The sequence below is a fragment of the Nyctibius grandis genome, chromosome 3, assembly GCF_013368605.1.
Source record: "Nyctibius grandis isolate bNycGra1 chromosome 3, bNycGra1.pri, whole genome shotgun sequence".
Lineage (NCBI taxonomy): Eukaryota > Metazoa > Chordata > Aves > Nyctibiiformes > Nyctibiidae > Nyctibius > Nyctibius grandis.
Window position 1 is genome coordinate 105,728,538 of NC_090660.1, and position 25,649 is coordinate 105,754,186.

Consider the following 25,649-nt stretch of genomic DNA (forward strand, 5'->3'; position numbering starts at 1 on the left):
GCAGCCCATTCCAATGGCTAATGACCCTTTCTGAGAAGAAATGCTTCCTAATGTCTAACCTGAACCTCCCCTGGCGAATCTTGAGACTGTGTCCTCTTGTCCTATCGCTAGTTGCCCGGGAGAAGAGGCCGACTCCCACTTAACTACAACCTCCCTTCAGGTAGTTGTAGACTGCAATAAGGTCACCTCGGAGCCTCCTCTTCTCCAGGCTAAACAACCCCAGCTCCCTCAGCCGTTCCTCATAGGTCAGACCCTCCAGACCCTTCACCAGCTTTGCTGCCCTCCTCTGGACTCGCTCCAACACCTCAACATCTTTCTTGAAGTGCGGGGCCCAGAACTGGACACAGTACTCAAGATGCGGCCTCACCAGTGCTGAGTACAGAGGGACGATCACTTGAAGGACAAAGGACAAATGTAGCTATAGGGAATATCCCAGTGCTGACCGTTGTTGGCTGAAACATTAATAAACTGCACTCTAATCCCTACAGGTTATGCTTTATAAACAGTGACTCAATACGTACATCTATGGAAGGCAGATTGTTCACTTTTTGTTATTACTTGCATTATGTTTGACCCCAAGAGTTCAAAACCATAAGCTGTATTTCAGAAATAATATAAACAAATAAGAAGGACTTTAGTTTACTCTTTTAACTCCCCCAGTGGCACCCACATGTGATAGTCTTGCCAATTTTCCCAAATTAACATATGTTTTGGATACTGCTGAAAACTGCGAGACCTGGAGACGTCTCACCTCCCCAGTTTCGCGTTTTTAGGGATTATTTTCAAGGAATACAAGTCAGAAGCACTGATCCTGTTTCTGCTGCTGGTGAATGGAAGGAAACTAGATTAAAAAAACATAAGAAAATGAAATGCTAGTTTTTCAATATATGTAACATAAGCAGACCTGAAGGCAAGGAAATAGATAAACTCAAATGTGGATAATACCCTAGACTTATCCCCCTAATTTGACAGACTGGCATGTCTTCCTTCAGAAGGAACTATCTACAACAGGAAGCAAACTTTTCAGATTTCCCTTGCCTGTCCAGAAAATCAGGCACCAAAGACATCTGATTTTGAAGCTGGTACTATTATTTCAAGTAGAACAGATTAAGAGATTATGCTGCCTTGGATCAGTAGATGTTTCATGTGATTTCCATTTGGGTTATTCATCACTCCCTGTACATAGCTGAACACTGGTCTCAGTGGAGCCACCAAGCACAGCTCGTCCAGCCTGGCCCCTTCCTTCAGTCCCTGGGTGACTGGAGCTGAGCACAACCACAGCTCCTTCAGTGTCCAGTGCTGACTACTAATGTCAGAAACACACAGCCACGCCAGAGATCTTGTGCCAACACACTGGTTCAGGGTCCGACTTTGCATTGTTTAAAGAAAGAAACGCCCTGTTCCTCTTGCGCATCCCACTGTCCCTCCCAGCGAGCACCACCTTTCCTCACACACCACCCGCCAGGGCCGCCGCCACAGGAACGGGAAGGTTCTAGTGGCAGCACAGCCCCCACCTCCCTCAGAGCGAGCCTCTGCATCACGGTTCACAGTTTAACCGGGCAACCGCAGCGGGTGCCCGAGTCTCCTGGAGCCGCGGGCCCCGCCCGGCTGCGCGGTGAGGCCGCCGCCTCGGGGCGCTGGGCACGTGACCCAGGGAGAGCGGGAAGGCGCCCGCGGGGCGGGGCGGGGCCCGGAGGGCGGGGCAGGGCGCGCTGTCCCCGCCCCCTGCCTCACGCCGCCGGCGACCCTGCGCCGCGAGGGGTGCTGGGAGTTGTGTCCGCCCGCGGCGGCCTTCGCCGTTCCCGGCCGCGCTCCGCCCTGCCTAGGCGGCCGCTGGCCCCGGGGCCGCCCTGCCGTGTCAGGGTGCTCCTTCTCCCGCCGTGAGCCCTTGTCGGTGCTTGTGTGTGGGGCGGGATGGGCGGAGAAAGGACGTGGCACGGCTCCTCACAGAACTACGGCTCCCGGCGTGCATTGCACCCCGAGCAACTTTTCGGGGGGGTGGCGGGAAGATGGCGGCTGCTAAACCGCGTCGGAGAGGTGGCTGAGGTGAGTCTGGGGCAGCCGGGAAGCGGTCCCTTTACTTATCTTCACCTTCACAGCCGTCTCCTTTCCTCGTTCTTCAGCTCCCTTCCCTGTTCGCCACGTTTGGGAGTGAGGAGGCCGCGCCGGACGGGCGGGCGCTGAGGAGAGGCTTCGGGGGGCGGCGGGAGGCTCGGGCCGACCTGCTGCAGCGGGACCCCTCAGGGCGGCGGGGGCGGCCGGCGGAGGGCGGCGGGAGAAGAAGCTGCAGGACATGGCTTCAGCCCGTAGCCCGGCGGCCCGCACGCTGTCAGCGGGGCAGCCGGCTCGAGGTGCCGCTGTGGGCGCTGCTGAGCAGTGCTGCCGGGGGCCGGGCTCCCCGCCGGGAGGGCTGCTCACCACAGCGGCTGTCCCGGGAGGCTTGCAGTAGTGAGCGGGACCCCCCGGCCTTTCCCAGGAGAGGGCTTGAGGTCCTGCCGCCGCTGAGCGGTGCCTGCATGACGCTTCTTGGAGGTAGAGGCCTTCCATGAGGCGATCATAAGTCAAAACCTTGTCAGTTGTCAGTCGTGTCTGATGTGGTCAGACATCCCTGTGGCATCAGTTTGAAAGCAGCGAAGCAGAGGAGGACTGTGGCTTTGGGATTGCACTTAGCTGGTTTTCTTCAAGTGGACCATAACACAGAGAGGTATTGCTAAGCCTTAACCGAACACAATGCAAATTTACAAAAGGATTACACTGTGAGCTTCGTGTTTTTACTTTAAAAGTAATTGTACAGCACAGAGCCGTACTTTAGATAATTGAGGTGTAGGTTCACAAATCCTGTTACTGAGAACTAATTATAGTACAACTTGTCTTTCGTTAAGCCGACTACATCTAGGGAGGTATCCCATGGTACTTTGAGCTGAGATACTAGGAGGAAAAGATCCTGGCGTGGATTGAGAGATATCTGTGCTCTGTTGGAGAACTTATGGAAAAGCCTGTAATGTAGAACCAGAGTTTTAATTACTATATCAAAATCAAGTTCGCTAGCCCAGACGTTATAATTTGTAAAGCTACGTCAGATGTTTTCTATGCAAGTCGAGTAGGTAAGCTAAAACCAGAGTAACAGCCAAGGCTTTGGGAAGGTATAGGTAGTCTTCTACTTCCTAAAGCCCTTCTAATGCATTCAAAATAATTTGAAATGTTTTCTTGTGTAACTTTAGTATTCAGGGCATCTTGCTGGAATACTCAGTGTATGGATGCTTTTAAACATGTGATAAAATTTCCCTGAGAAATAGGTGGTTTGGGGTTGAAATGTTGATTTGTAGTGCCCTGATACGTGTAAAGGCTTAAGTTTTATTTAAGCCTTTTAATAACACTTAATATTTGTCTAAAAAACTGCTGCTAGAATGAGATTAATTTTTGATTCAGGAAAAAAACTCACAAAAATGGGAATTAGAATATAGTTTGTAATTAAACAACTGTTTTAAAATTAAATATTTGTTTGGCATCCTGTTATGAAAATGTTTGCAGTTAATGATGAACAGTAACTTCTCTCTACTTCTGATCCAAACTTCTGCAGGAGAAAAGAATAAACAAATTTTATATTACATGCAAGTAGAAGGCGGCATTAGAATACTAATCAGACTTGGCAATTTAACTTAATATGTAAGTGTAATGAAAGGGGATTGCACTTCTAATTATGAAATCTAAATTATAAAGTGTACAGGTTAGAAACAGCTTTGGTTGGTATCAGTGACTTTTAACTGCCCAGCCTAACTCTGTAGTGAAGTAATTCCTGTAAAATTACTGTGTTATTTTTAAACAACTTTGAAGATTTTTTTTTTTTTTTTTTAAGTAAAAGCAAATCATGTTTTCTGTAGTTAAAATAGAGCAAAAACTATTTGTCTGATGGATTTTTAACCCACCACTGGCAACATGTGTACCTAGGCATAGGAACATTGCTTTTAATTTTGCCAATGAAATGGATATTGGGTTAAACTAGCCTTTGAGATGGTGGGGAGGGTTGCTAAGGAACGCTTATTTAGTGTGCAGGGTTTTCTTGTCCTAAAACCGTCTGCTCAAGACTGAATTCTCTAAGGTGAGGCAGGACAAATGTCCTTTTAGATGTGCCTGTCCAGCTGAACTCTCTGGGTGGGAGAACAGGGCTGCCTTGTTAATATCGCCAGGCTCATGAGTGGCATTTCTTCTCCACCTGAGAAAGCTAATTCAAAATAAAGTCAGGTACTTTCACAGAATTGCACCGTGCTATGTAAATCCATCTTATATTGCATTTTTTGAATTCTGGGAATTGTAGTTGGAGCCTAACTGACTACATTTAGGACTGAGCGTGTGTCTTATTAATCTTGCATCCCATTGACCATTTGCCGACCTTCAAATCCAAAGGCACTGATTAATTTTTCAAATAGGAAATACGAGTGGGGAACTAAGTGATGTAAAAACTTAATGTGCAGTGTATTTTAAATTTTCAGTTCATGCCTGCGTGGCCTGGGTTGCCTGACTGTCAGAAATGCTTAAACCTGTAGTCTACTTTGGCTTAATTTGGGGGAATGGATAGGTGCCCAGCTGACAATTTCATTTTGAACACTCAACATCAAGTTAATAATTTATAGTGTTACATAATAGAATAACATAATGGAGGACTTACCTAAGGTTTTGTGTTTTCTTTTAGTATGCTAGCTTCCATTTCTTTACCTGTAGAATAAGGATATGTACTTTTTTTCCATTTTAGATCTTTTTCAGAGTCCTGTTGTTTTAGGGCAGACAGGAAAAAGATGTTTGCTCTTCTGTTTGGCTTTCCGTGCCATTTATCGAATCTTGTGATAATAAGAAATAGTTTCTGCTTATAAACTATCCTTTAATTCCAGATCCCATGTTATTTAAAATAATGACAAAAAAATCACATGTAAGCATGTAACTGGAGGAAGAAAATTATCAGAACCAATAAGTAGAACAAAGTGTATTTTTATTCCTGTGTTCTGCTTGAATCTGATAGAGCAATAAATTGACCTTGGATTTCCTTATCCTAGCCAAATTGTGTAGAATCTCCTTAAAACTAAACTGAAAGTTTTTGTTACGAAAAATGACTCTTATGTGTCATACAAATGTTGATCTGCCTTTTAAGGTACATTCACTAGCATCGTACTTTGATTATAATTGTGTTTAGAATTACTGTTGCATCCTTAGGAAAACAAAATAACTTTCAGACCTCTGCAAAAAAGTAGACATGACTCTTATTTACCTCTTTAAAATCCAGGAGTCAGTTGCTTTGGTGCAGGAGACTGTAGGTACGTAACATCCTTAACTTGCTTCTGGCAATCTGTCAAATACCACAAAATGATGTGGAATATGTTAAACAGTAAGTGTTAGACTATTTAGGAAAATTAAATTATATCTCATGGTTTGACGTATCTCTTTTTCTAATTGTAGCCAAGTTCTACTTCATCAAATTCTGGATTTTTTTTCCTCCTGTCTTGATATGTAAAATTTAATACAGTGACAAACAGCAGAGCAGACTCATGGTGGGAAGCTTCTTACTTTATTTTAGTTCTGTTCTACTGTAACAGATATCAGCATCTGTGAGCTAAACTTTGCCCTAGGCCTAACGAGCCTGTGATTGAACACTTTATGGAGAGGAAATTGCGTAGTCTGTTCTGCATGTAGAAGCCAGGCCACATCCATATTGAGTTTTTGATCCTGTTACAGATGATAAAATGATTAGAAATCCAGTGAGCTGTTTAAAAACAAAATCAAAAATCTTCACTTTGAACACTGTAGTTGCTTGCACAACCTTTCTAGTAGTTTCTGCATTAATATCTTCTAAAGTTGGTTGACTTTGCTAGCAGCAACAGTCATAATGTTCTAGCAAAATTTTTTGAATTCCTGATTGCTAGTGATGGTCAGTAAAATGCTGAGTCTCTGGCACTTGACTCCCTTAAACATCTCATCAGACTCTTTGCATTTTTATGTTCTAATATGTCAGTAAATCTGTCTTCTGTAACCTCTAGGCTAAGTTCTTAACTGCACTCTAATTTAGAGATTTCACTTTTCCATGTGTCTGTTGAACATCACAATCCACAGCACATGTTTCTTTTTATGAAATTATGCTGCTTCTAACTCCGTCCTTGGAGAGGGACATATACAGCCTTCTAATAGGATAGACTATTTTAAATAAATTACTTTGAAGCACTATTTTTAATCACGGTTGCTATTAGCAAATTGGAACCTTTGATTGAAATACATATACAATGAGAATAAAGTTTATTTTTAGCAACTCTGAACATTGATTTAGTGTATGATCATTAAAACATATTTTCTGACCAAATGTTTATTCTCACATTATCAGTGTCTGGGATTATAGTTTTTTGGTGTGCATATATAAACAGTTATTAGCTGGATTTTCTTAATTTAAATTTTTTATTTTATCTCCGAAAACAGCAACACTCAATCTCTCTAACAGATTTTTTTTTTCTTATTTTTGAAAAGGTACATTTTCAGGGAGGTTGCATTTGGCAGTTAATAAAACGCAGATACTCTTGTTTAATATAGAAAAATATTCAAATGATTTGCATTTTAATACTAATTAATTAAATGGTAGATTAGGCTATTTTTATCCCCAAAATAACTTGTAACTTCGGTTGAGTTAATTGTATGAAAATATCTAATTGCATCAAAAATCCTTTGAGCAGCTATTGTTTGTAGTAGTTTGCTCTCTGATATAAAGTATATATTTTTTTAATACTTGGAGAAAAATGTCCTGGAAAGTGCCACACACAGATTTTTCAGCATCGTTTTCTTTGTACAGAACAGAAACCTTTCACAGGCATTTTAACAGAGAAGTGCTGTGATTTACATTGGAAGTGTCCTGCAAGGCTGTACGCTATTTAGCACCGTAAACAGTGGCGGTTCGAAAGGTCATCTCAATAAATACGGAGAAAAATGTTTTCAGGCATAAAATTCAAGAACAGAATGACTAAATTTCAAGAAATGGCAAAACCTACATGTAGTCTGGTCAAATAAAATGATATCTGTGTTTCTGTGGTAACAGCCTCTCTGATATTGGAGCTGAAGAATGTGACTTTGGCTCATTCTGCATAAGTTTCTATGTATATTTGGACATAAATTTTCTAAAGCTATTGTCTTGACTTATTTTTTTTGTTTTCTTTATAGCTGCTTATGTTTTTTCAAAATTGAAGACAGATTCCTGATTAACAATGCCTGGCAGTAAGTATTGTTACCTTAAGTACGTTAAGACTCTGTTTAGGGGTGTTTACTATTGCAGTATTTTCTTTGGGGGTTAAAAATTCTGTCAAAATTAAAATAGAAAAAAAAAACCAAACTATGATACTTGCTGTCATTTTTACGAAATTTAAGATCTCAATATTATCCACTCTCTGCCTTTGTAAAGCTCCGTATATTTTTCAAAGGAACCTAGAATGAGCTCTGCATTTTCCTTTTCAGTAAGAAGTTCACAGTTTAACATTGGCGAATTTTGTGATTTCAAGTATGTTCTGAAATAGTAGTATTCAGAAAATAAAAAGATATTCCAATATAGCTATAATCCTATGTTTGGAAAATTACAAATATTGTTTATAGAAGATAGAATTACTATTTAGGATATAAAGTGATATGACTTAAAATTTTAACATTCAAAATTAAATGAGATTTTTGAGGGAGATGTTTCTAAGAATCATGTTGTTACTTACCTTGAAAGAGTAGCAAATTTCTCTAGCGCAAAGGCTCGAGTTATGAGATGTGTTATAATAGTATTAATTCCAACTAAATTTTTTTTTTTTCTATTTTCTGTTTAGACAAATCCTGCATGGTCTCTAATAAAATTACTAACAACAGTCTTTGGATAAAGCAGGCTTCATAAAGTTACAGTACCAATCATATTGAGTGCTCTTTAATTATAGGTTTGTAATGAGTTTCACAAATGTTTAATTTCATGAGGAAATGTTTGAGCACTTGTTGTAAGCTGTGACTACTGGGTACTTAAAAATGTCTTACAGTATTTCTAGGTTTTGTGTTACATTTTGTGTTACACACTTCTACAAATGGCTATTCTGTAACTGTGGAAATACTTTGTGTTGATTGAACCACTGTCATGTAAAATACCTTACTGTAAGTATTTAGGTGTTTTCTACTTTTGTGGTAAATAGTTGAAATTATTCCTCTACGTAAACATGAGTTTTTGTAACAAAGTAGTGGTAAAAATATAGGTATTATATTGTATATTTACGTGAGAAGGAGCTGGTGTAAATTGTTCCAACTGGACTGTGGTTCAGCTTTTGTAACACACTGAACTGCTGCTGTGTTTCACTTGCGGTGTTTAGTGCTATTAAGGCCTCTTATCGTGACACTCACTTTTGCTGTGAAGGAGCGTGTGGTTTTTTTTTAAACAATTAAACTGGAAAAGTAAGATTTTTTTTTTTTTTTCTAAACCAGATATGCTTATGTTCAGGGTCATTATTAACTCTATTTACTGTAATGCATGTGGAATCTTCATTACCACAGAGTCAGGTGGAACTTAAAGGAGACCAAAACAACTGATTGCAATACTTATCTGCAGTGAGACACTCAGAACCACGCAGCCATTTGTTTCTATTCAGTGTATGTTAGATGAGTTTAAGTGTATGCGTGAAGGGAAGGTAACCTAACAGATGCATATATTGCAATTCTTACAAAATAACAGTACTTTCTTAATATTTTCATTCCAAAAATTGTGGTGATGAAGAAGTAGGATTAGATTTTAACGCAAGCAAGCATCACTTTGTGGGTGGTTGTACTTTTTATCAATGTGCATAGACACAGCCATCAAGACTTAAGTTTTGTTGCATGTGAAAGGGAAAACTTCTGCCTGCCTATTTAAGCTTCTTTAGAGATTCCACAGGATTCTTTTCAGAGCATAATGATGAAACAGGTTGCTACTATTTAGTGTTACTTTGAAATCTTAAAGAATTTGTCCTTGAAATCTGAAAAGCTCAGTTGTTTATAAAGTCTGGGATATTTTTTTTTCACGTGGAGTTCTTGCATCCCACACATTAAGAGTGTTGAGCGTCTTTTGGAATAAAATGTAGAAAAGGCTGTTAGAGTGAAATATTTTCCAAAAATGTTTTCTGTCATGCTAGAATGAGCTCTTTATAAGTGAAGCAGAATAAAAGTATCTAATTAAAAGGAAAGTTTGATGGAGTTCTCAGGCCGTACTGACCAACTCCTAGTGTTGTCCTGCTTGCTTTCCTCAGTCTCTATATAAGTTCCTGGTAATATTTTTAATCCCTTCTTTACAGTACTGTAGTTAGGAAATGTCTATGTCTAAAAGTGTTGGTTTGAAAGGTCAGAAGAGGCCAAGATACTGGTATTATGGAAAGACTGGACAAGGAGACTTAATTAGTCTTTCTGGGGACTATAACTGTTCCTAGAGATACTTTAGAAGTCAGTCTTGAAGTTGTACATGAAACGTTCACAGGACGATATACTTTTTATCTCCCTCGATATTAACTGTCCAAAAAATAGGCACACGGTCAGAACTGGCATGTGGTGTTGAGGAGAGAGATGAACACAGGCAATTAACCAAAGGTAATGTTCTTCTCATTTGACCTCATCTCTGTCATGTGTGCTGATCTCTGCAGCAGTTGTTCGTTACATATTGAATTATCAAATTTTCTATTGATGTTGCTGTTTAGTGATCCCATTTAAGAATATGGAGATATAGTGCTCTGTTGAGTCCTTAAAGAAATAATGTTAAGGTTTTATTTCAATACAGTAATAGCCCATAAATAGAAAATTTTCAATCTGCTGTCTTCATCTGAAGATATAGAAGTGCTTGGTCTTGACTAGCCACGGCACGGCATTTGTATTGCCATCTAGTCTCTAGTGGAAGTGTAATGCTATGTAATTGCTGCAGCAGTTGTAGTGACTGTGCCAAAGCATTGCTTTTCCCTGTATTCTTTGTAGCTGTAACTTTATGTGTAGCTCCTCATGTGCAAATAACATGGGCATTGATGCAAGATACGCTTACAAACATGGTGTCTTCATTTGAAGTGAAATGCAAGTTCTGAAATGTTGGGAAAGCAAATATGTTTTTCTCACTGCTTATATAATACAGTAGGAGTGTATTGATTTACTATTTTATTAACCAGTTTAGCTGAACCTTATAACAAAAAAAACGTGGATTAAAAGATTAATTAGTCCTTTTATTTAAAAACAAATCCAAGGAACTTGTAACCAGATAGCCTTTGCAGTACAGGCAGTATGTGTTTTTCATTTGTCACAACTTTGCTCTCAATTTCCCTGTTCAATAATTTGTGCAGATAATTTCATTTAACATAAGTCTGTTATGGAACATGTGTGGTTTTGCTAAGTTTTTTTGTTGGCTGCATTTGGATTGAAACATTACAAATGCTTCTGTTAAGGAAAAAAGCATAGCTAAATCCTATATCAAAACATTTGTTTAAGACTTCTCTTTTTGGACATTATGTTCCAGATATTCACAGTTAATCAGATGCTTGAAACACGGTTTGGTGTTGATGAGTTCTTTCAGAAACAGCTAACCTACTTACTGTCTGTATTCCCTGACTTTAATTAAATATTTAATTTAAAGGGAGTTTTTATACTAAAATGAAATTGCTTGGACTATAAAAATTATGTGTGATACAGATGAGAACACCTGCTGACTATAAGAATGTATTTACTTGTGGTAGCTATGCATGTGATTTTTTTAAATTTTCTTATTCTTTTCTATTGTTTTTACTTATGCCATTAACATATTTATAACTTTGCTTTTCAAGGTTTTCATAATAATGATGGTTACATTAAACTGATTTTAGCTGCTGATTAGCAGGTCCTTGTATGACTGACTGTAACATGCCAATTAAGAGAGCAAATAAATAAAAATAAGGATTTTGACAAATGTATTTTTCCAACATTCTTGCCTTGAATTACTGCTGTGAAACTTAGTAATATGAGCATCTCCTATGCTATTCTGTCAGATATTTGCCAGTTAGAAAGAGTCCACTCTGATTTAAGAGATACATGTATCAGTTATGTGGAAAATCTTCCATGATTGGGCCTGTTCTTAGTTACAGTGAAGTGACTGTTTCTGTTTTGGTAACTTCAGAATACTTCTCCAACTATGCTCAATGCATTGATTGCTTCTCATTAAACTATGTTACATTTTGTTTCCTCAGCTTTTCAGGCACCATGTGGCTTTTTGACAGTTGTCTTTGCAGAGACAACTAGTCTGCAGTTGGTGTGTACTGGTGTCTTCCTTAGTGTGCATGAGATGGAAGTAAATAGAAGATAGAACAATTGAGTAGTGATTGTCTTTTTCCTTTGTTCTTGGGTGTTACTGCTTTCAGTTAAGTTGTTTCATGGTCTTTAACCAAACAACCCACCCCTCCCTCCCCCAAACGGAGAAAACCCAACAAACTTTTAAAATCATAATTTTCTTTTTGAATAGAGCTTCCTTGCCAAGTGTAGGAAGGAAAACAGCACTTGTAATGGAGTTTTAAACGAGTGAATTCGTAACTCGTATTTCATGTGCTTAAGACATTTTAAGAGGCAGATAATCTCCTCATTTTGGGTTTCTTCCCTCACAACAATTTTGGGAAATTCATTTATTTGTCTATTGCAATTCTAGTTTTTATTCTGTGTATATTAAGTAAGTAAAAACAAGACTATTAATGAGCAGATAAGATTTATTTCCCTGTGAAATACAGTTCTAAAATACCCATGGTGGCTGGAGATGTATTTCTAAATCTATCTATGTAAATATTTTATGGGCTAAGCATTCTAATGTTTTTAGTGAAAATTAAACCATAGTTCTAATTAATAACTTTCTCCACTCTTTCTGTCTAACATACTTTTTTTTCTCATCTGGAGTACGTTTCTCATGTACCCTTGGTATTTTAAAACTCTAAATGGGACCTTCCACTTAATGAAGCATTTTTCATAATTGCTTTCATTTATTTTATATGCAGTGGAAATCCTATTAGTTTTCTGACAGTATTGTTGACTACTTAGAATAGTGTTAGAATAAATGTATTATAATCCTATAACATTTTCATATTTTGGCTATTACAGAAGAGTTACATGGTGGGGGGTATCTCAAATCGTTGTCTGCTGCTTGATTCTAGGACCATAGAGGATGAGAAACACAAGCAGCCCTATATCAAGTCCGTCTTTCAACTACTAACCTAACCAACACAGGAACTTGAAAAACAGCCGCCAAGGCAATGTCATGGTTTGGGCTACCTTTGGCAGTTTGCCATTTGCTAGACATAGGCCAGTAAAGGAAAATAACCGTATTTCAGAATATCTGTAACTATTCTAATACTATGGTAACAAAATATATAATGGGTGCTTTACATGATCATATACAATAAATGCTTTCAATATGTAAACACTTAGATACAGATTTTTTTTTCATCTGATTCTTATGAGGAGAGGCTGAGGGAGCTGGGTCTCTTTAGCTTGGAGAAGAGGAGACTGAGGGGTGACCTCATTAATGTTTATAAATATGTAAAGGGCAAGTGTCATGAGGATGGAGCCAGGCTCTTCTCAGTGACATCCCTTGACAGGACAAGGGGCAATGGGTGCAAGCTGGAACACAGGAGGTTCCACATAAATATGAGGAAAAACTTCTTTACAGTGAGGGTAACTGAACACTGGAACAGGCTGCCCAGAGAGGTTGTGGAGTCTCCTTCTCTGGAGACATTCAAAACCCGCCTGGACGCGTTCCTGTGTGATATGGTCTAGGCAATCCTGCCCCGGCAGGGGGTTGGACTAGATGATCTTTCGAGGTCCCTTCCAATCCCTAACATTCTGTGATTCTGTGATTGTCTTTTCTACACTGAAAAGAAACAGTAGTAACTTCTCTAAATGTATCTTTTGATTAAGCTAAGAAAAAAACCCCCAGGAACTTGTAGCTGGAGAACGGTAGCTCTTTATACATCTGTTTATTTCACTCATGATACCCTAAGCAACTTTTTCTGCCAGTGGGATGATTGCTTCCATATTCTTTAACGAATCTGCATGGATTTCTTTAGGACTTGCTAATTGTGAACAAGTGTTCATTTTGTTGTTTTCTCTTAGCTGTTAGTTCTCTCTATGTATGCATCATCCTAACCCTGTTTGGGAAAGTTAATGTTTAGGAGCAGTTCCATAGAAAGTGAAAATCATTCATATTAACACATTGCAAATAATGTTTAGTAACATCATTAATATCACTCCTCCTTTCATTCCTCCCATTTTTTTTTTTTGGAACACACTTAGGTATAGCCAAGAAATGAACAATTATGCCTCATTCATTCCTTGTCAAAACCTGAAGAATTTATTTTTTTCAGCTCTTGTCATTTATGTGTGTGCCATCTGGGTATATAACATAGGAAATCAAATGCTTTAGAGATGAACTTAATTCTGTCCCCATCAAAGCCTTTATGGACGTTTAAACTATACATGGACTGTTCACAGAATGTTAAAATGTAGCTTAATAGTTTTTTCCTGTTTTATTAAAATATGGCTATCGTTGTTATTTACAGAAATCGCTTTGCAACTGCTTTTCCTATCAGTCGATTAACCTTCATGTGCAGCATTGTTTGCTATTGATTTCTCAGTCATGGGACGAAAGGGTAAGAAGGCTCACGCTGATTATGCATGCAAGTGTCCTATTTTTTTATGCATGATGACAAAGAAAAATTGATTTTTGGGAGGGGGTAAGTTTTCCACTATGTGATTAAATGCATGTCTCTGAGTAAACTGGTTTTAAAAATATTTTGGCCTTCACTGTACATGGTGTATGGACTTTCTTTCCCATCATCAACTGCTAGGATCCCCAGTGGCTCTCTAGAGAATCAGGTACCTTGTGAATCACTGAAGATGGAAGTTAACTGTGTGCATGACTCTTGGCTTTCAAAGAGTGCTGTTTCGTTTCTAGAAAGTTATATCATTCAAGATTAATTTATGCAGGAATTAGACAGGAATGTGTAGACAGTTGGGATAAGTAGATGAACAGGACTCTTCCTCATCTGCTAACTCCTAGATTTCAGCTCATGATCATGTCCAAAGGTGAACAGTTCCAGATTTTGCTGTTTTGAAGGTGCTTAACTGAACAGCCAAAGTTCTGCTTGATTCCATATTCTGGAGTTCGTGTCTATGAAGTATACTAGCAGATTCAGTTTGTAGCTGATGTGTTCAAGGGAATGATCTATGACTCTTACTGGTAACCCAGCTGGCTCAAAGAATACAAGCCTTTTGGTACCCACGTAGAGGTCAGTATGAAATTTGCTAACGTAAGGGATGTGTCATAATTGTTTACATTTCAAAAGTTGAAATAGTTATAGAATCCTTGTCTTGCACAGGTATATTTAAGAATCTTAAGACTAGCATGTCATTTGTAAACTGGGAAACTTCTTAATTTGCCTAAGTACAAAACATAAAAAGCAAATTAGTTAAATCTCTTTATGGAGTACTTGCTGTTTTCTTGAACAGAAGTTTAAATCAGTAAATGTACTTGTGTAGAGTGAATATTGCAGTAGTCTGACTTGCATGCTTTTAATTCAGAGCAAAAAGGTTGCATTGTACGTAAATAATAGTATAGCCTTTGATAATTTACATATGCAAATAACTGAGCTCATGAAATTAAAACTACTGAAGTACTGATATGTTGTGTTTAAGAACTTTGGCTTCTTTCAAATATTGAATTGTTTTTCTAAACTGGAAACATGGCAGTAAGAATTAATTTTTTGTAAAGATATGCAAAATCTTACAGTTATGTGAGAAAAGGTAACTATTTGACTTCAAAATAAAAAAAAATTAGTTCTTTTTTTATTCAGTGGCTTTTTAAGAAATAGATTTGTATACCATGTAAAGTCTGAGTAGAATTCTAGACCCCAAGATTTTAAAAAACAGTTGGTGCCTGTATAACTCAGGCTTCCTTTTCATATCCCACTTCATCTGTTAAAAGTCTCTGTTCTTTCATTTTTTGAGAAGAGCACAGTTGTGATTTTGAATTGTGCTTGGAGACATTACAGTATTTTGCTGAGTAAGATCTGTACTTTGGCTTGAAATGGACACCCTGAGTCTTTAATTGTGGCTTGAGAATTCTTACTCATTCCTTAGTAAAAGAATGAGTAAGAAATTTCAACCTAACACTTGGCTATATCATTATACTAAACCAGTACTCCTTCCTGATACTTTTGTAAAGCTGTTAATATGTAAAGAAATATGTGAAGATAAATCTTCACAGATATTTTGTTGGTCTCCTTCTGTAGTTCTAACAAATACAGAATAATTTATGCAATTAAAACAGATTCTCCCATTTTCATTAACCTAGACCATAACTGTTTAATGATTAGAAAAGGACTTCAAGATGCTGATACCCTACTTTTGAACTTTATAGGTAATAAAATATGAATAGTTATTAAATTATAATTGATCTGTGTCTGATATGATTGAGCTAGCAGAATTCTCTTGTCTTGTAATAAATGCGGTGCAAGCTGAATCCAAGATTCTGTATGCATGTGGGTTTTTTTTTTTAAATGAGTTTGTGATCTGTTATTGGCATTAGTTTAGACATCAGCTTAAAGTTCTTCAGAACTGCCAGAACATTATTTTTGCAAATTGAATCTCGTGTTGGAATTGCAGCATGGTGAGAAGCGCTGGGTGTGGGGAAGAATGCATGGATTGCTGTAGAAACCAATGAGTCTGTGTGCCTACAGATATCCTGTCTGGTTTCTACAGAAAACTGAGACACCTAAGACTTGCTGGTTAACTACTTCTTTGTGAATAAATATAAAGCTGTCTGTCTCCTAGGCTGACTGTGTCCTAGACTGAACAGTTTAGTTGGGTGGGAAACAGTGGCAGTAGCAAAGGGACATAGCCTTTAGGTACTGAAGATGCACAGAAGAGCAATCAGCTGTGTGCATGTTCCTTGTGTATTCTGTGACTGATTAGAAGTTACAGGAGGGAGGAAACTGCTTTTTAATTAGCTGGGATATGTGATTCTAGGTAGGCATGTGTTCTACCCTTAAATCTCATGGTTTTGGAGAGGAGAAGACAATTCAGAACCTTGTAACAGCTGCTTTTCAATTATTCTGGGAAACCTGAATCTTTACTTTTTTATTCCAAATTAAGTAGTAGACAAAGGAAATCCTGCTGGCTCAGTGTGTTACTGGATGAAGCCTTTAAGTACAGTGGGTATTTTGTCAGCGTTTGTTATGAATCTGCTCCATGCGCTGCTGCTTGTCTGGATGGAGGAATAATGCCAGTTCATGTGCTTCAGAGATTACACAAACCACTATGAACCTCCTTTTCCCTCACCTTCTCCTTTAGACCAGTAGCTTGCTTGTGCCCCTGTTTTTCACCGATTTATGAAACACCTTGCTATGAAATCAGTATTTGTTTAGAAATAGGAGTATCATGACACAAAACCTCTTTTTTTTTTTCTGTCCTCTGGGTTTATCACTTAGAACTCATTTCCTGACTGTGAACCCAATATTGAAAGCAGGAATGAAAGTTGGACTTTACCCAGTGCCAGCTGTGATGGAGAGAGGTCAAGGAGATTTATGTAGATGTGTCTTCTGAAGTCAGAGTGACAGAATTTCCTTTTTGTATTGCTTTAGTGATGAGAAGTAAATGACCTTGTTACAGCTAGCTTAATAGGGAGGTAAGTAAGGACAAGAACTAAGAAGCAAAATTCATAATAAGCCGTAGAGCTTCTTTCACTAGAACTGGATTAATTTTAGGTATTCTTAATGCTGTATTAAAAATAGAGAGTGCTGGTACTATCTCAGAGTAGGAAAGGAGGAGGTGGTGTTGAAGAGAACAGAAATGAGCAACTAAAACAAAGTTACTATGTGAAAACAACAAAGGTGGGAGAAAGAAGAGACAGTATGGAAACACCGCAGGCGGTGGAACTTGTGAAAAAGGATGCAACCAGAGAACTTGATGTAATGGAAAACTTCCTTTTAATGGATTAGAAGTCTTTAAAAGGCACTGTACCAAAGATAATATCTTCTCTGGGGATTTGTTTTAATTGCTAATGGTTCTGAAAAGAATACTTCATTGAAGAAGCTTAGTGGTAAGCCTTATTTGACTAGGTTTTTTTTTTCCTATTGCTTACTACTAGCTTGACATCGTTGTCATTTTTCGTTTTCACAAAAAGCTAATATTCAAATCATTTTTGCATGCTTTTCACTGTATCATGCTGTGCATCTCTCCATGTTGATTCAAGTATAGAACACACCTTGAAGTCATATCACACCAGAATTAGCTTTATAGCTTTACAGCTCTGCTGTAAGAATAAATTCTTGGGAGAAGGTTGGGTTTTTTTTTGTTTGTTTCAAATTATCTAAGCACCAAAATATTTTTAAAAATAACTGTAAAATTGCCAAACCCAGGTAGTGGATGGAATTCTCCATCTTGGCTGTTACAGAGATGGGTGTCAGAAATTGACATCAAGAGGAGTATGGTGTTCTCAAGACAGAAATTTCATCTGCATGTTGGACATTTTCTTTGCTGCGTTTTGGTGGAGAGAGGCTAGAGGTGAGCTGTTTAGAAGTCAAATAGCACTAGGGTGAGAGGTGGAGAAGAGGAGGAGAGGCTTGTCTGGGGGATGGGACTTCATCCTGTCTCAACGATGAGTCCTCTTTTCTCTCTGGGAGTATGATACAGGGACATTGCAATGGCTGATGAGCGCATCCTTACTGCAGTTGTTCTTTTTATAGCAGGTTGAAGAATATTTTTAATTAACTCCCTTATATGGCCAGAATAATTTCGTTGTTCTAAAATATTTGATCAGTTTTTAATAGTGGAAGGGAAATGCCCTTGAAAATAGTTCTAAATTAAATGCATCAACTGATATTAACAGTGCAAAACTAACCAGGTATAGCTAGTGTAGTGGTTGAAGTGTTATTTTATGCACTTTCCTCTGGATATTTGAAACAAATTTCTTTTTGTTTATATTTCTCTTCTCAGGTATAGAAAAATAAGTAAAATTAAACTTTAATGTTATAAAAGTACTCAATTTTTACATAGTTATATTTAAGTACATTGAGCAACGATATGTAATTTTAATATTGCTCAGTTTCTTGATATTAGCGAAACACGCATTTATCTGTAGATTCAAACTTCTATGTTAATTATACTATTTTTTGATAGAATAAAATGTTTTGGTTTTTTTACATCTTGGAAGCTAGACAATAAAGATATGGATGACCAGATCCAGGCTTGGGACATAACAAAAATATTCAGTGAGTGAACATGAAATCTTGGTTCAAGTTGTTAATGTTCTGCAGACAGTTGACAACAATATTAGACAGCATTACAAAATTTTGGAAGAAATTCTAGCATTAGATAATTAATACAATAATTTGTTTTCTGCTTTGCTAGATTTTGATAAAGAGGAAAATAATCTGGCAGTTTTAAACTTGATGGGCAGAACTTGGTGTTTTATCTTTAAAGCCAGCTTGAAGGTTTTGGTTTTCTGTAACTTTGTATGAGTAAGATGTAGCACTGAATATTCAGACAAACTCCTTTGAAATAAAGCTTTCTTGTAATGTGTATTTTTCTAATTAATTCCATAGGGTTTCTTTAGTAAACTATGTGGTGACAGTTTCTGTGCAGCTCAGTGTTTTTTCTCTGAATTTATTTGCAGTAAACACTAGTTTATTAGCACTAGTCTCTTAAGTCTAGAATTGGTATGGGATTGTTATTTAGTGGAAATTATTAGTTGTGATTTTATTAAAAACAGTACCTTATTATTTCCAGAATTTATAAAAATACCTATATGAAAATCCTGTGTTTGTGTCACCCAAGTGGATGTAACGCAGGGAGTAAAACGATAAAATGATGAGAATGGGAAGCCGGAAAGTAACTTCAGAATCGCTTAACTCAAAATTGATTTTCTACCTGATGTATCATAATCTCTGTGAGTAAGGATGTTAAGCATTTAAATTCTGTAATCCTTGCTGCTTAAATTCTGAAGTATTATTAGAGATAATGTTAATTTCATTAACCTATTATTTTTTAAAGTGCTTCTCTAATCTTAGTGATAAACCCTTCTGTTTAAAAAGCCTTTTTGGTCAGCAGTCTGCCTTAATTTTTTTCTGGCCATTCTTCAGCAAGATCTAGTAAGTATGTTTTACTAAAATATTTGTCACTCTACAGTGATAATGTGGCAGCTGACTGAACGCAGTTTTTTCTGAAACTGTACTGATCTTTTTTTGCTTCTAGTCACAGAAATAATGAACTATGTGTTCCCAGGAAGTTGAAGTAATGAAAGTGGCTTTGTGCGGTTTCATTTGATGAGCTGTGAATCACACATTGACGACGTATCTTTTATTTTTTTCTCTTTTCTTGTGCCTGGCCTTGTTAACAGAATTTGATACTGAAGTTTTTCACGTGTTGGGTGGCTTTATGTAGATGTCACGGAGCTAATCAGATAAGCTTACAGTATTGCAGAGCCCTCGCGTGAAGTAACTGCTGCTGTGCTAGTGTGAGAGAGCAAATTTCTGAAAAAGGAGAGAGTACCTGGCGAGTGAAATCATATCAAGGATGAGGCAGTATGTTCAAGTTCCAACTGTTGAGCAAGAAAAAGCCTATGATTATAATTCTGCTTTTGAACCAAGACCATGTATGTGTTTGGGTAGGTGAAATTACCATTTTCTGATAATGTGGACTGTTTCTTGTTACTGCTATTGCATAGAATAAATGTGTGTAAAAAGAAGTACCTTTGCAGCTGGGAAATATATACAGTCTTAACATGTAAAATGCAGATTACAGGACTCCTTTAGCAGAAGAGAACATGCATGTTTACCCTTGGAAAATCCCACTATTGCAGAAGTAAATAATAAGTATTGTTTAAACTTGTTACGTTGACTTATAATGTTAACAGTGTGAATTTCTCTGTAGATACGTCTTTAACCTTTATATTCACTTGTATAAAATGACAGAAAGATGTCTTCAAGGGGGAGACCATTAAAATGCAAATTTTGCCTGACACTGAAAGGGAATTGTTATAGGATTTTTCAGCGATAAACCTGCATAAAATGGAGCAGGTTTTTTTTTTTTACATGGCTTAGTGACTGCTTTCTGTAGACCTATAAAACAGCTTATTTGTGTGAAACAAATCTGTTTATTTGGATCAACTTTTATCTAGGTTGAATTTGTATCCAAGAAGTAGAGAATCTGTTTTCAGTTGCTCAGCTTCTCTCCATCTTTTAAAAAATTTGCCTTGTCTGGTCTACGTAGTGAAATGTTCCTAGATTTTTAAAATTTTTTTAAAGTTCAATCTATATTTAATGTATTTTGTTAAGCCTTGATTTTTGTGTGGGGTTTTTTATATTCATACTTTTTTTAAAAAAAAATCCTATTCCTATGTTTTTACTAATCCTTCCTGGTTATATCAAAACACTGAGCAAAGATAAATAATTTTCCCACAAAGTGTGTCTCATGACTGTTAATTGTTTTGGGGTTTGCTTTTGGTTTTCTTTTTTTCTGTGTTGTTTGGAGAGCCTGTCAATTTTTTTCTGATAGTGTTCTGCTTAAATTTCTGTACTCAAAATATCTTTGGAGGCTGAAAGCTAGATTAACTCTAGCTTTCTAATACTTGAATGTTTTGTTTAATTCAGAAAATTCTTTTAATGACATTAAAATCCATATTAAATTTAGTTTTATATTTTGATGGTAGAGAATTGTTTGAAAATGAGGGGATTTTTTTCCATGCAACCTGTGCTATAATTAAAAATATAGCAATGTAAATATGCTACTGAAAATCCAGGATGGGGAGAAGAGAAAATTTTCAAATCTTATGTAATATACTTATTGTTAGGCCTTTTTTATGTCAAAATTCACTGTGTGCCATAAATTTGAAGAGCAGTATTTGAACACTATTGAGTTTCCATTAACTGAAACCGTCTGGTAAGCTTGTCAGAATGAGTTGGTACTGTTACCTGATATTTCATCCTTCTCAAAGGAGTGACTGTGTCCAGGTTTTATGTTCAATTTATGTAATTACCACAGTTTTAAAACACCATTTGAAGACTTAAATTGTGGTTCTTTGCAAGGATTTTCTCTCCTGTACCTTAAAGAGGGAGAAACTAACTCTAGAAGAATTTCAATTGCTGCTGTCTTGCATACAATATTTTATGATATTTTCTGTTCTTACTAAGTTTTAGATAGCTGTAGAAAAATATTTTAATACAGGTATTGTAAGAATATTTCGTTATACTTAGCGGTAATCAAACATACTGTTTACTCTGGACCAATGTTAGTGGTCCATAAGGTAGAAAATCAAGTAGGAAAACACAAGTACGAAGAGTGTTGAGCCAGGTGCAGAGCTGCATACCTAACTCAGGAAACATTTAACAATATTAGATCTTCTTTGAGTGGATTTTGATGGTCTTACTTGAGTTTCCAAAATACTGAGTGATATACTAGACACTAATGAAATACTCCTTTCTTATTATGATTTTACTTACTTTTAAAACGTTACACAACATTGCTTTCAATAGAATATATTTGTACAACTGTCTAAATAATTTCTGATTTAAGTAAAGTAGGTGTTTAACCTCTTTTAATACCTACATTTTCCAGTGGTATATGAAATAGCTTTGATTTTAGCTACTTAGGACCTGCGGCTTTTATGTAAATGTAGATTTATTTTTTTTTTACACTGGTTACACTTCTGTGAGTAGGAGATGTCAACAGGAGTGATATGAAAAACTTAACAGTAGGAACAAAGTGCTATTTCACCCCAAAATTCTCAATATTCCAGTTGTTTATTCCTTGCATGTTTTTTGTTTTCATCGTTATGTATTGAAGTTGTAAGTTCTGTGTTCATCGTACTGGTGATACGTGACTCTAATTCATGAATTGAGTTAAAAGGCCACTGAGGAGAACGTAAAGTGTGCTTTTAAAATCATAGTTCTATCTTTGAAAACTGTTTCTGATTAAATAAATTGTAAGAATTAAGTTTTCAGACTATGAGCAGAATTCAGCTTTTTGTCCGTAAGACAAGTAGTATCAGAAAACACGTGGAATAGAGGGACAATATCTACTCCTGTAGAGTCTCGTAATAAAAACAAGTACAGCAGGGGAAGTCTTTGTCATGAATCTCCAAGATGTTCTGATAAATATGGTTAAAAACAACTAAGGTTACTTGGATATCTTAAGAAATACAAACCCTGATGTATTTGTCCAATACTTCTTCACATCCTGAAAAATTTGCAGATGAATTATAATCATCAAAGTTACTGCCAAGATATTCTGTATTCTTTTCCCTATTTTGACTTGCAGTAAAAGCTTTTGCAACTTTTGCTATTTTTAGAAAAGTGTTTTATGATTTTTTTAGAGTACACGAATGAATACCTTTCATAAGGTATTTCTAAGATCTTTAGCTACTCTGAATGCTCTAGGTACGCAGATTTGAAAGACCAGACAGCCACTGACCTGCATGCATACTTGGTGTATTATTATTCAGTATATTATCTTCAATTTAGTGGCTCTTATGCATCGGAGCTGCTTTAGTGTTAATCTGAGAACTGACCAGTGAGGTAGTCTGCTAATATGTCCACTGAAACATTTAAAACTTGATTTGTCAAAACGTTTGAATTCCTTAGGAATAAATCTGCAGTGATAAAACAATTGGACAGGCATCTAGAAACATTTTTTTCAGGTTTTTTTTTTTGTACCGGGTTTTTACTTCAGGTAAACTGGAATTATTCCAAAGTTCTAGTAGTCCAGAATGCTAGAAAAAACAAACTATACTTTGTAGGGTTCTATCAACAGGCAGTATGACTTTTTAAATTAATAGAATTGCAAGTTACATGTGTTATTCCAATTATCTTTACATGAGTACAGTATTAGTCGTAGAGTAGAAATGACATCAGAAAAATACCTTTCTTCAAGTGACTGTCTTTTGTCCGATGCCCAGTAAAATAGTGGGATAATGAAGGGAGAGCTTGTTCTGTGTATTGTGCTTTATATTGCTTTGTATGGTTGCCTGTAAAACGGCAGATTTCATAGTCGTTTTTTTTTTTAATGTAGAGGAGTGAACATAATGCATGTTTGATTATGTTTTGAAATTATCATTCAGAATGAAGATAAAGCAGCAAATGAAGTAGCCTTGTTCTTAATATTACTAAATTTTGAAATTTCTTGATTTTTCTGCATGTTTTAAAGTATGGCTGGATGACAGGTGCATTCTAATACTCAATGTCCTTGCATGTGTTTCTCATGTGTCATAGTGGTTTTGCTTATTTGACTTCACAGTCATTTTCAATTACCTTAATTTTACTTCATTGCTGATAGTAATAAGCAGCTGAATTCACTGTATTTTTTTGCTCCTTGCTTGTCAGCTAGTCACGTAAAATGAAAATACCAGAATTCCTAAAACTCAATTCTAAATTCTGTTGGGTAAATCTCTCTGCAGGAGTGTGCTGTTGCTGTGCTGCTTTGCGACCTCGCTACAAGCGTCTGGTAGATAACATATTTCCTGAAGATCCAAAAGTGAGTGATGGCTTTAAAATTTCAAGGGACTGACATTTGAAAATTTTTGATTAGTAACTAATGCTTTAGCAATTTTTTAAAAATATTTTTTGTTTTCTATTTTAACATTTTACAGTCAATTTTGCTTTAGCACTTCATAGCTTTAATAGAGGTTAGCAGAATAATTTAGCTGGAAGGGGAACTCTGCAGATCATCTGGTCTAATTCCCTTCTCAGAGCGAGGTCGTGCATATTGAAGGGTGAAATTGGGATGTTTTGTTCAGAGAAACAGATTTAATTAAGCAGGGTATTCTGCAGCAGAGGTAGCACTTCATAACTACTTAGAACCACAAACACTTGCTTTGTTATGTTTGCAGGTGTGAACGTTTTCTGGTTTTCTACAAGATTTTAATTTTCTAACTCTTGATGTATTATTGTGTAAGCTTTTATAATTCTGGTAGACTGTTGTGATCCAAAGAGGTGGTTTGTTGTTGTTTTTTAGTTTCTCCAGTTATTCATACACAGTGTTTTCATTTCACTTGAACAGTCTTGGAGCTATGTTACAGCCCAGCGCTTAGTCTCTGTGAAAATAACTAACTTCTGTGTTACCATTTAGTAATGTCTATATCTATATATAATCATATGGTGGTTCAGACTAATTGAGAGCTTATATTTCTGCTGCTCTATTTTTTTTAAATGTGTTACCAGATTTTGTTATCTTTTATTATAGCAGAAGTAAGTAGAACAGTCAGCATTTGTATCATGTTTGGCACTTTCTCTCAGTGCAGGACACAAGCCAGTCCATGATGTTTCACTGAGTTATAGGCCTTTTCTAAAATATGAGAAGACTTGCTTGATAAAATGCATTAATTAATAATGAGCATGTTAAAAGCTTCGAAGTCATTTATTTGAAAAAGATAGCGTTTTTGTGAACTTCCTGGAAAAGAAAGAAAGCAAAAAACTTTATCCTTCTTACCTGATAGCTGTAATTATGACCTCACCTGAGGAGATCCGTATCACAGTTCATGTTGGAACTAATATGTTAATCTTTGATCTTGTTCTAACAATTAGCCTTCAGGTACTCTGTATGTCAGCCTTGTCCAAGATGTGACACTGAAGAAATAAAATATTTAAACTACAATCTTGTTTGTATATTGCAGCTAAATTATGTATCAAATATACTTTTTGGGGGGATAATGGGAAAAGGAAAAAATTTCATTGTCCTAGTAGGGAAAAAGTGTGTCTTAGAACTGATGACATATCTCACTAAATAACTTCTTTTGGAATACCTGCCCTCCCGCCTCCTTCCCCCCCCCCCCCCCAAAAAAAAATATGGGTGAAGATAGTTGATTTATTTCTTTAAAAAATGTTTTACTTAATTGTTTATGTTGCTGATTTTTGCAGCTAAACTATTGACAGTTTTGCTCAAAAGTTTTTTTTCAGTAGCTTAATCCCATCTGTATGACTCAGATCTTTAAATGTTGAGCAGACAAAAGGAAAAAACACTTCAAAAGCTTTGTACTTTCTGTGAACTTTTTTATTTTATATTTTGTATGTCTGGTTTTAGGATGGTCTTGTTAAAGCTGATATGGAGAAGCTGACTTTCTATGCGGTTTCTGCACCAGAAAAGCTGGATCGAATTGGTGCTTACCTAGCAGAGAGACTGAGCAGAGATGTTGTCAGACATCGCTACGGGTAAGGAAATAAGTCACTGCATTAAAAATAGATGCTAACAGGTAGCTGCCTTTCATCATATTTGTTCTGATTGGGTTTAGGAGGTAAGACAGACCCAGTTCCTTTGTGGTAAGTGAACTTTGGCTGGCTGCCAGGTGCCCACGCAGCTGCTCCATCACTCCCCCTCCTTGGCAGTACAGGAGGAGAAAATAAGATGGAAAAGCTGGGGAGCTGAGATAAGAACAGGGAGATCACTCACTAGTTACCATCATGGGCAAAACAAACTTGACTTGTGGAAGATTAATTTAATTTATTGCCAATTAATATCAGAGTAGGATAGTGAGAAATAAAAAGAAAGCTAAAAACACCTTTATCCCATCCTCCCCCTTCTTCCCAGGCTCAGCTTCACTTCTGAATCCTCTACCTTCTTCCCCCAAGCAGCACGGGGCGATGGGGAATGGGGGTTACGGT

General features: G+C 36.9%; 1 protein-coding gene across 8 annotated transcripts in view; it reads left to right on the forward strand.

The window, feature by feature from the left end:
* The first annotated feature begins 1,840 nt into the window (after positions 1 to 1,840).
* Positions 1,841 to 25,649, forward strand: part of EFR3A (EFR3 homolog A) — a 79,933-nt gene continuing 56,124 nt past the window's right edge. For 3 of the 8 annotated variants that reach the window (XM_068396561.1, XM_068396558.1, XM_068396560.1), the window contains exons 1-6: positions 1,841 to 2,046; positions 7,189 to 7,242; positions 13,560 to 13,649; positions 19,472 to 19,663; positions 23,450 to 23,526; positions 25,072 to 25,199. In XM_068396561.1, the coding sequence (XP_068252662.1) occupies positions 19,573 to 19,663; positions 23,450 to 23,526; positions 25,072 to 25,199 (296 nt within the window). In that variant the 5' untranslated portion in view covers positions 1,841 to 2,046; positions 7,189 to 7,242; positions 13,560 to 13,649; positions 19,472 to 19,572. Of the gene's footprint in view, positions 2,047 to 7,188; positions 7,243 to 13,559; positions 13,650 to 14,266; positions 14,289 to 19,471; positions 19,664 to 23,449; positions 23,527 to 25,071; positions 25,200 to 25,649 lie in introns of those variants that run through there. The other 5 variants (XM_068396562.1, XM_068396563.1, XM_068396559.1 and 2 more) reach the window with 5 other exon arrangements.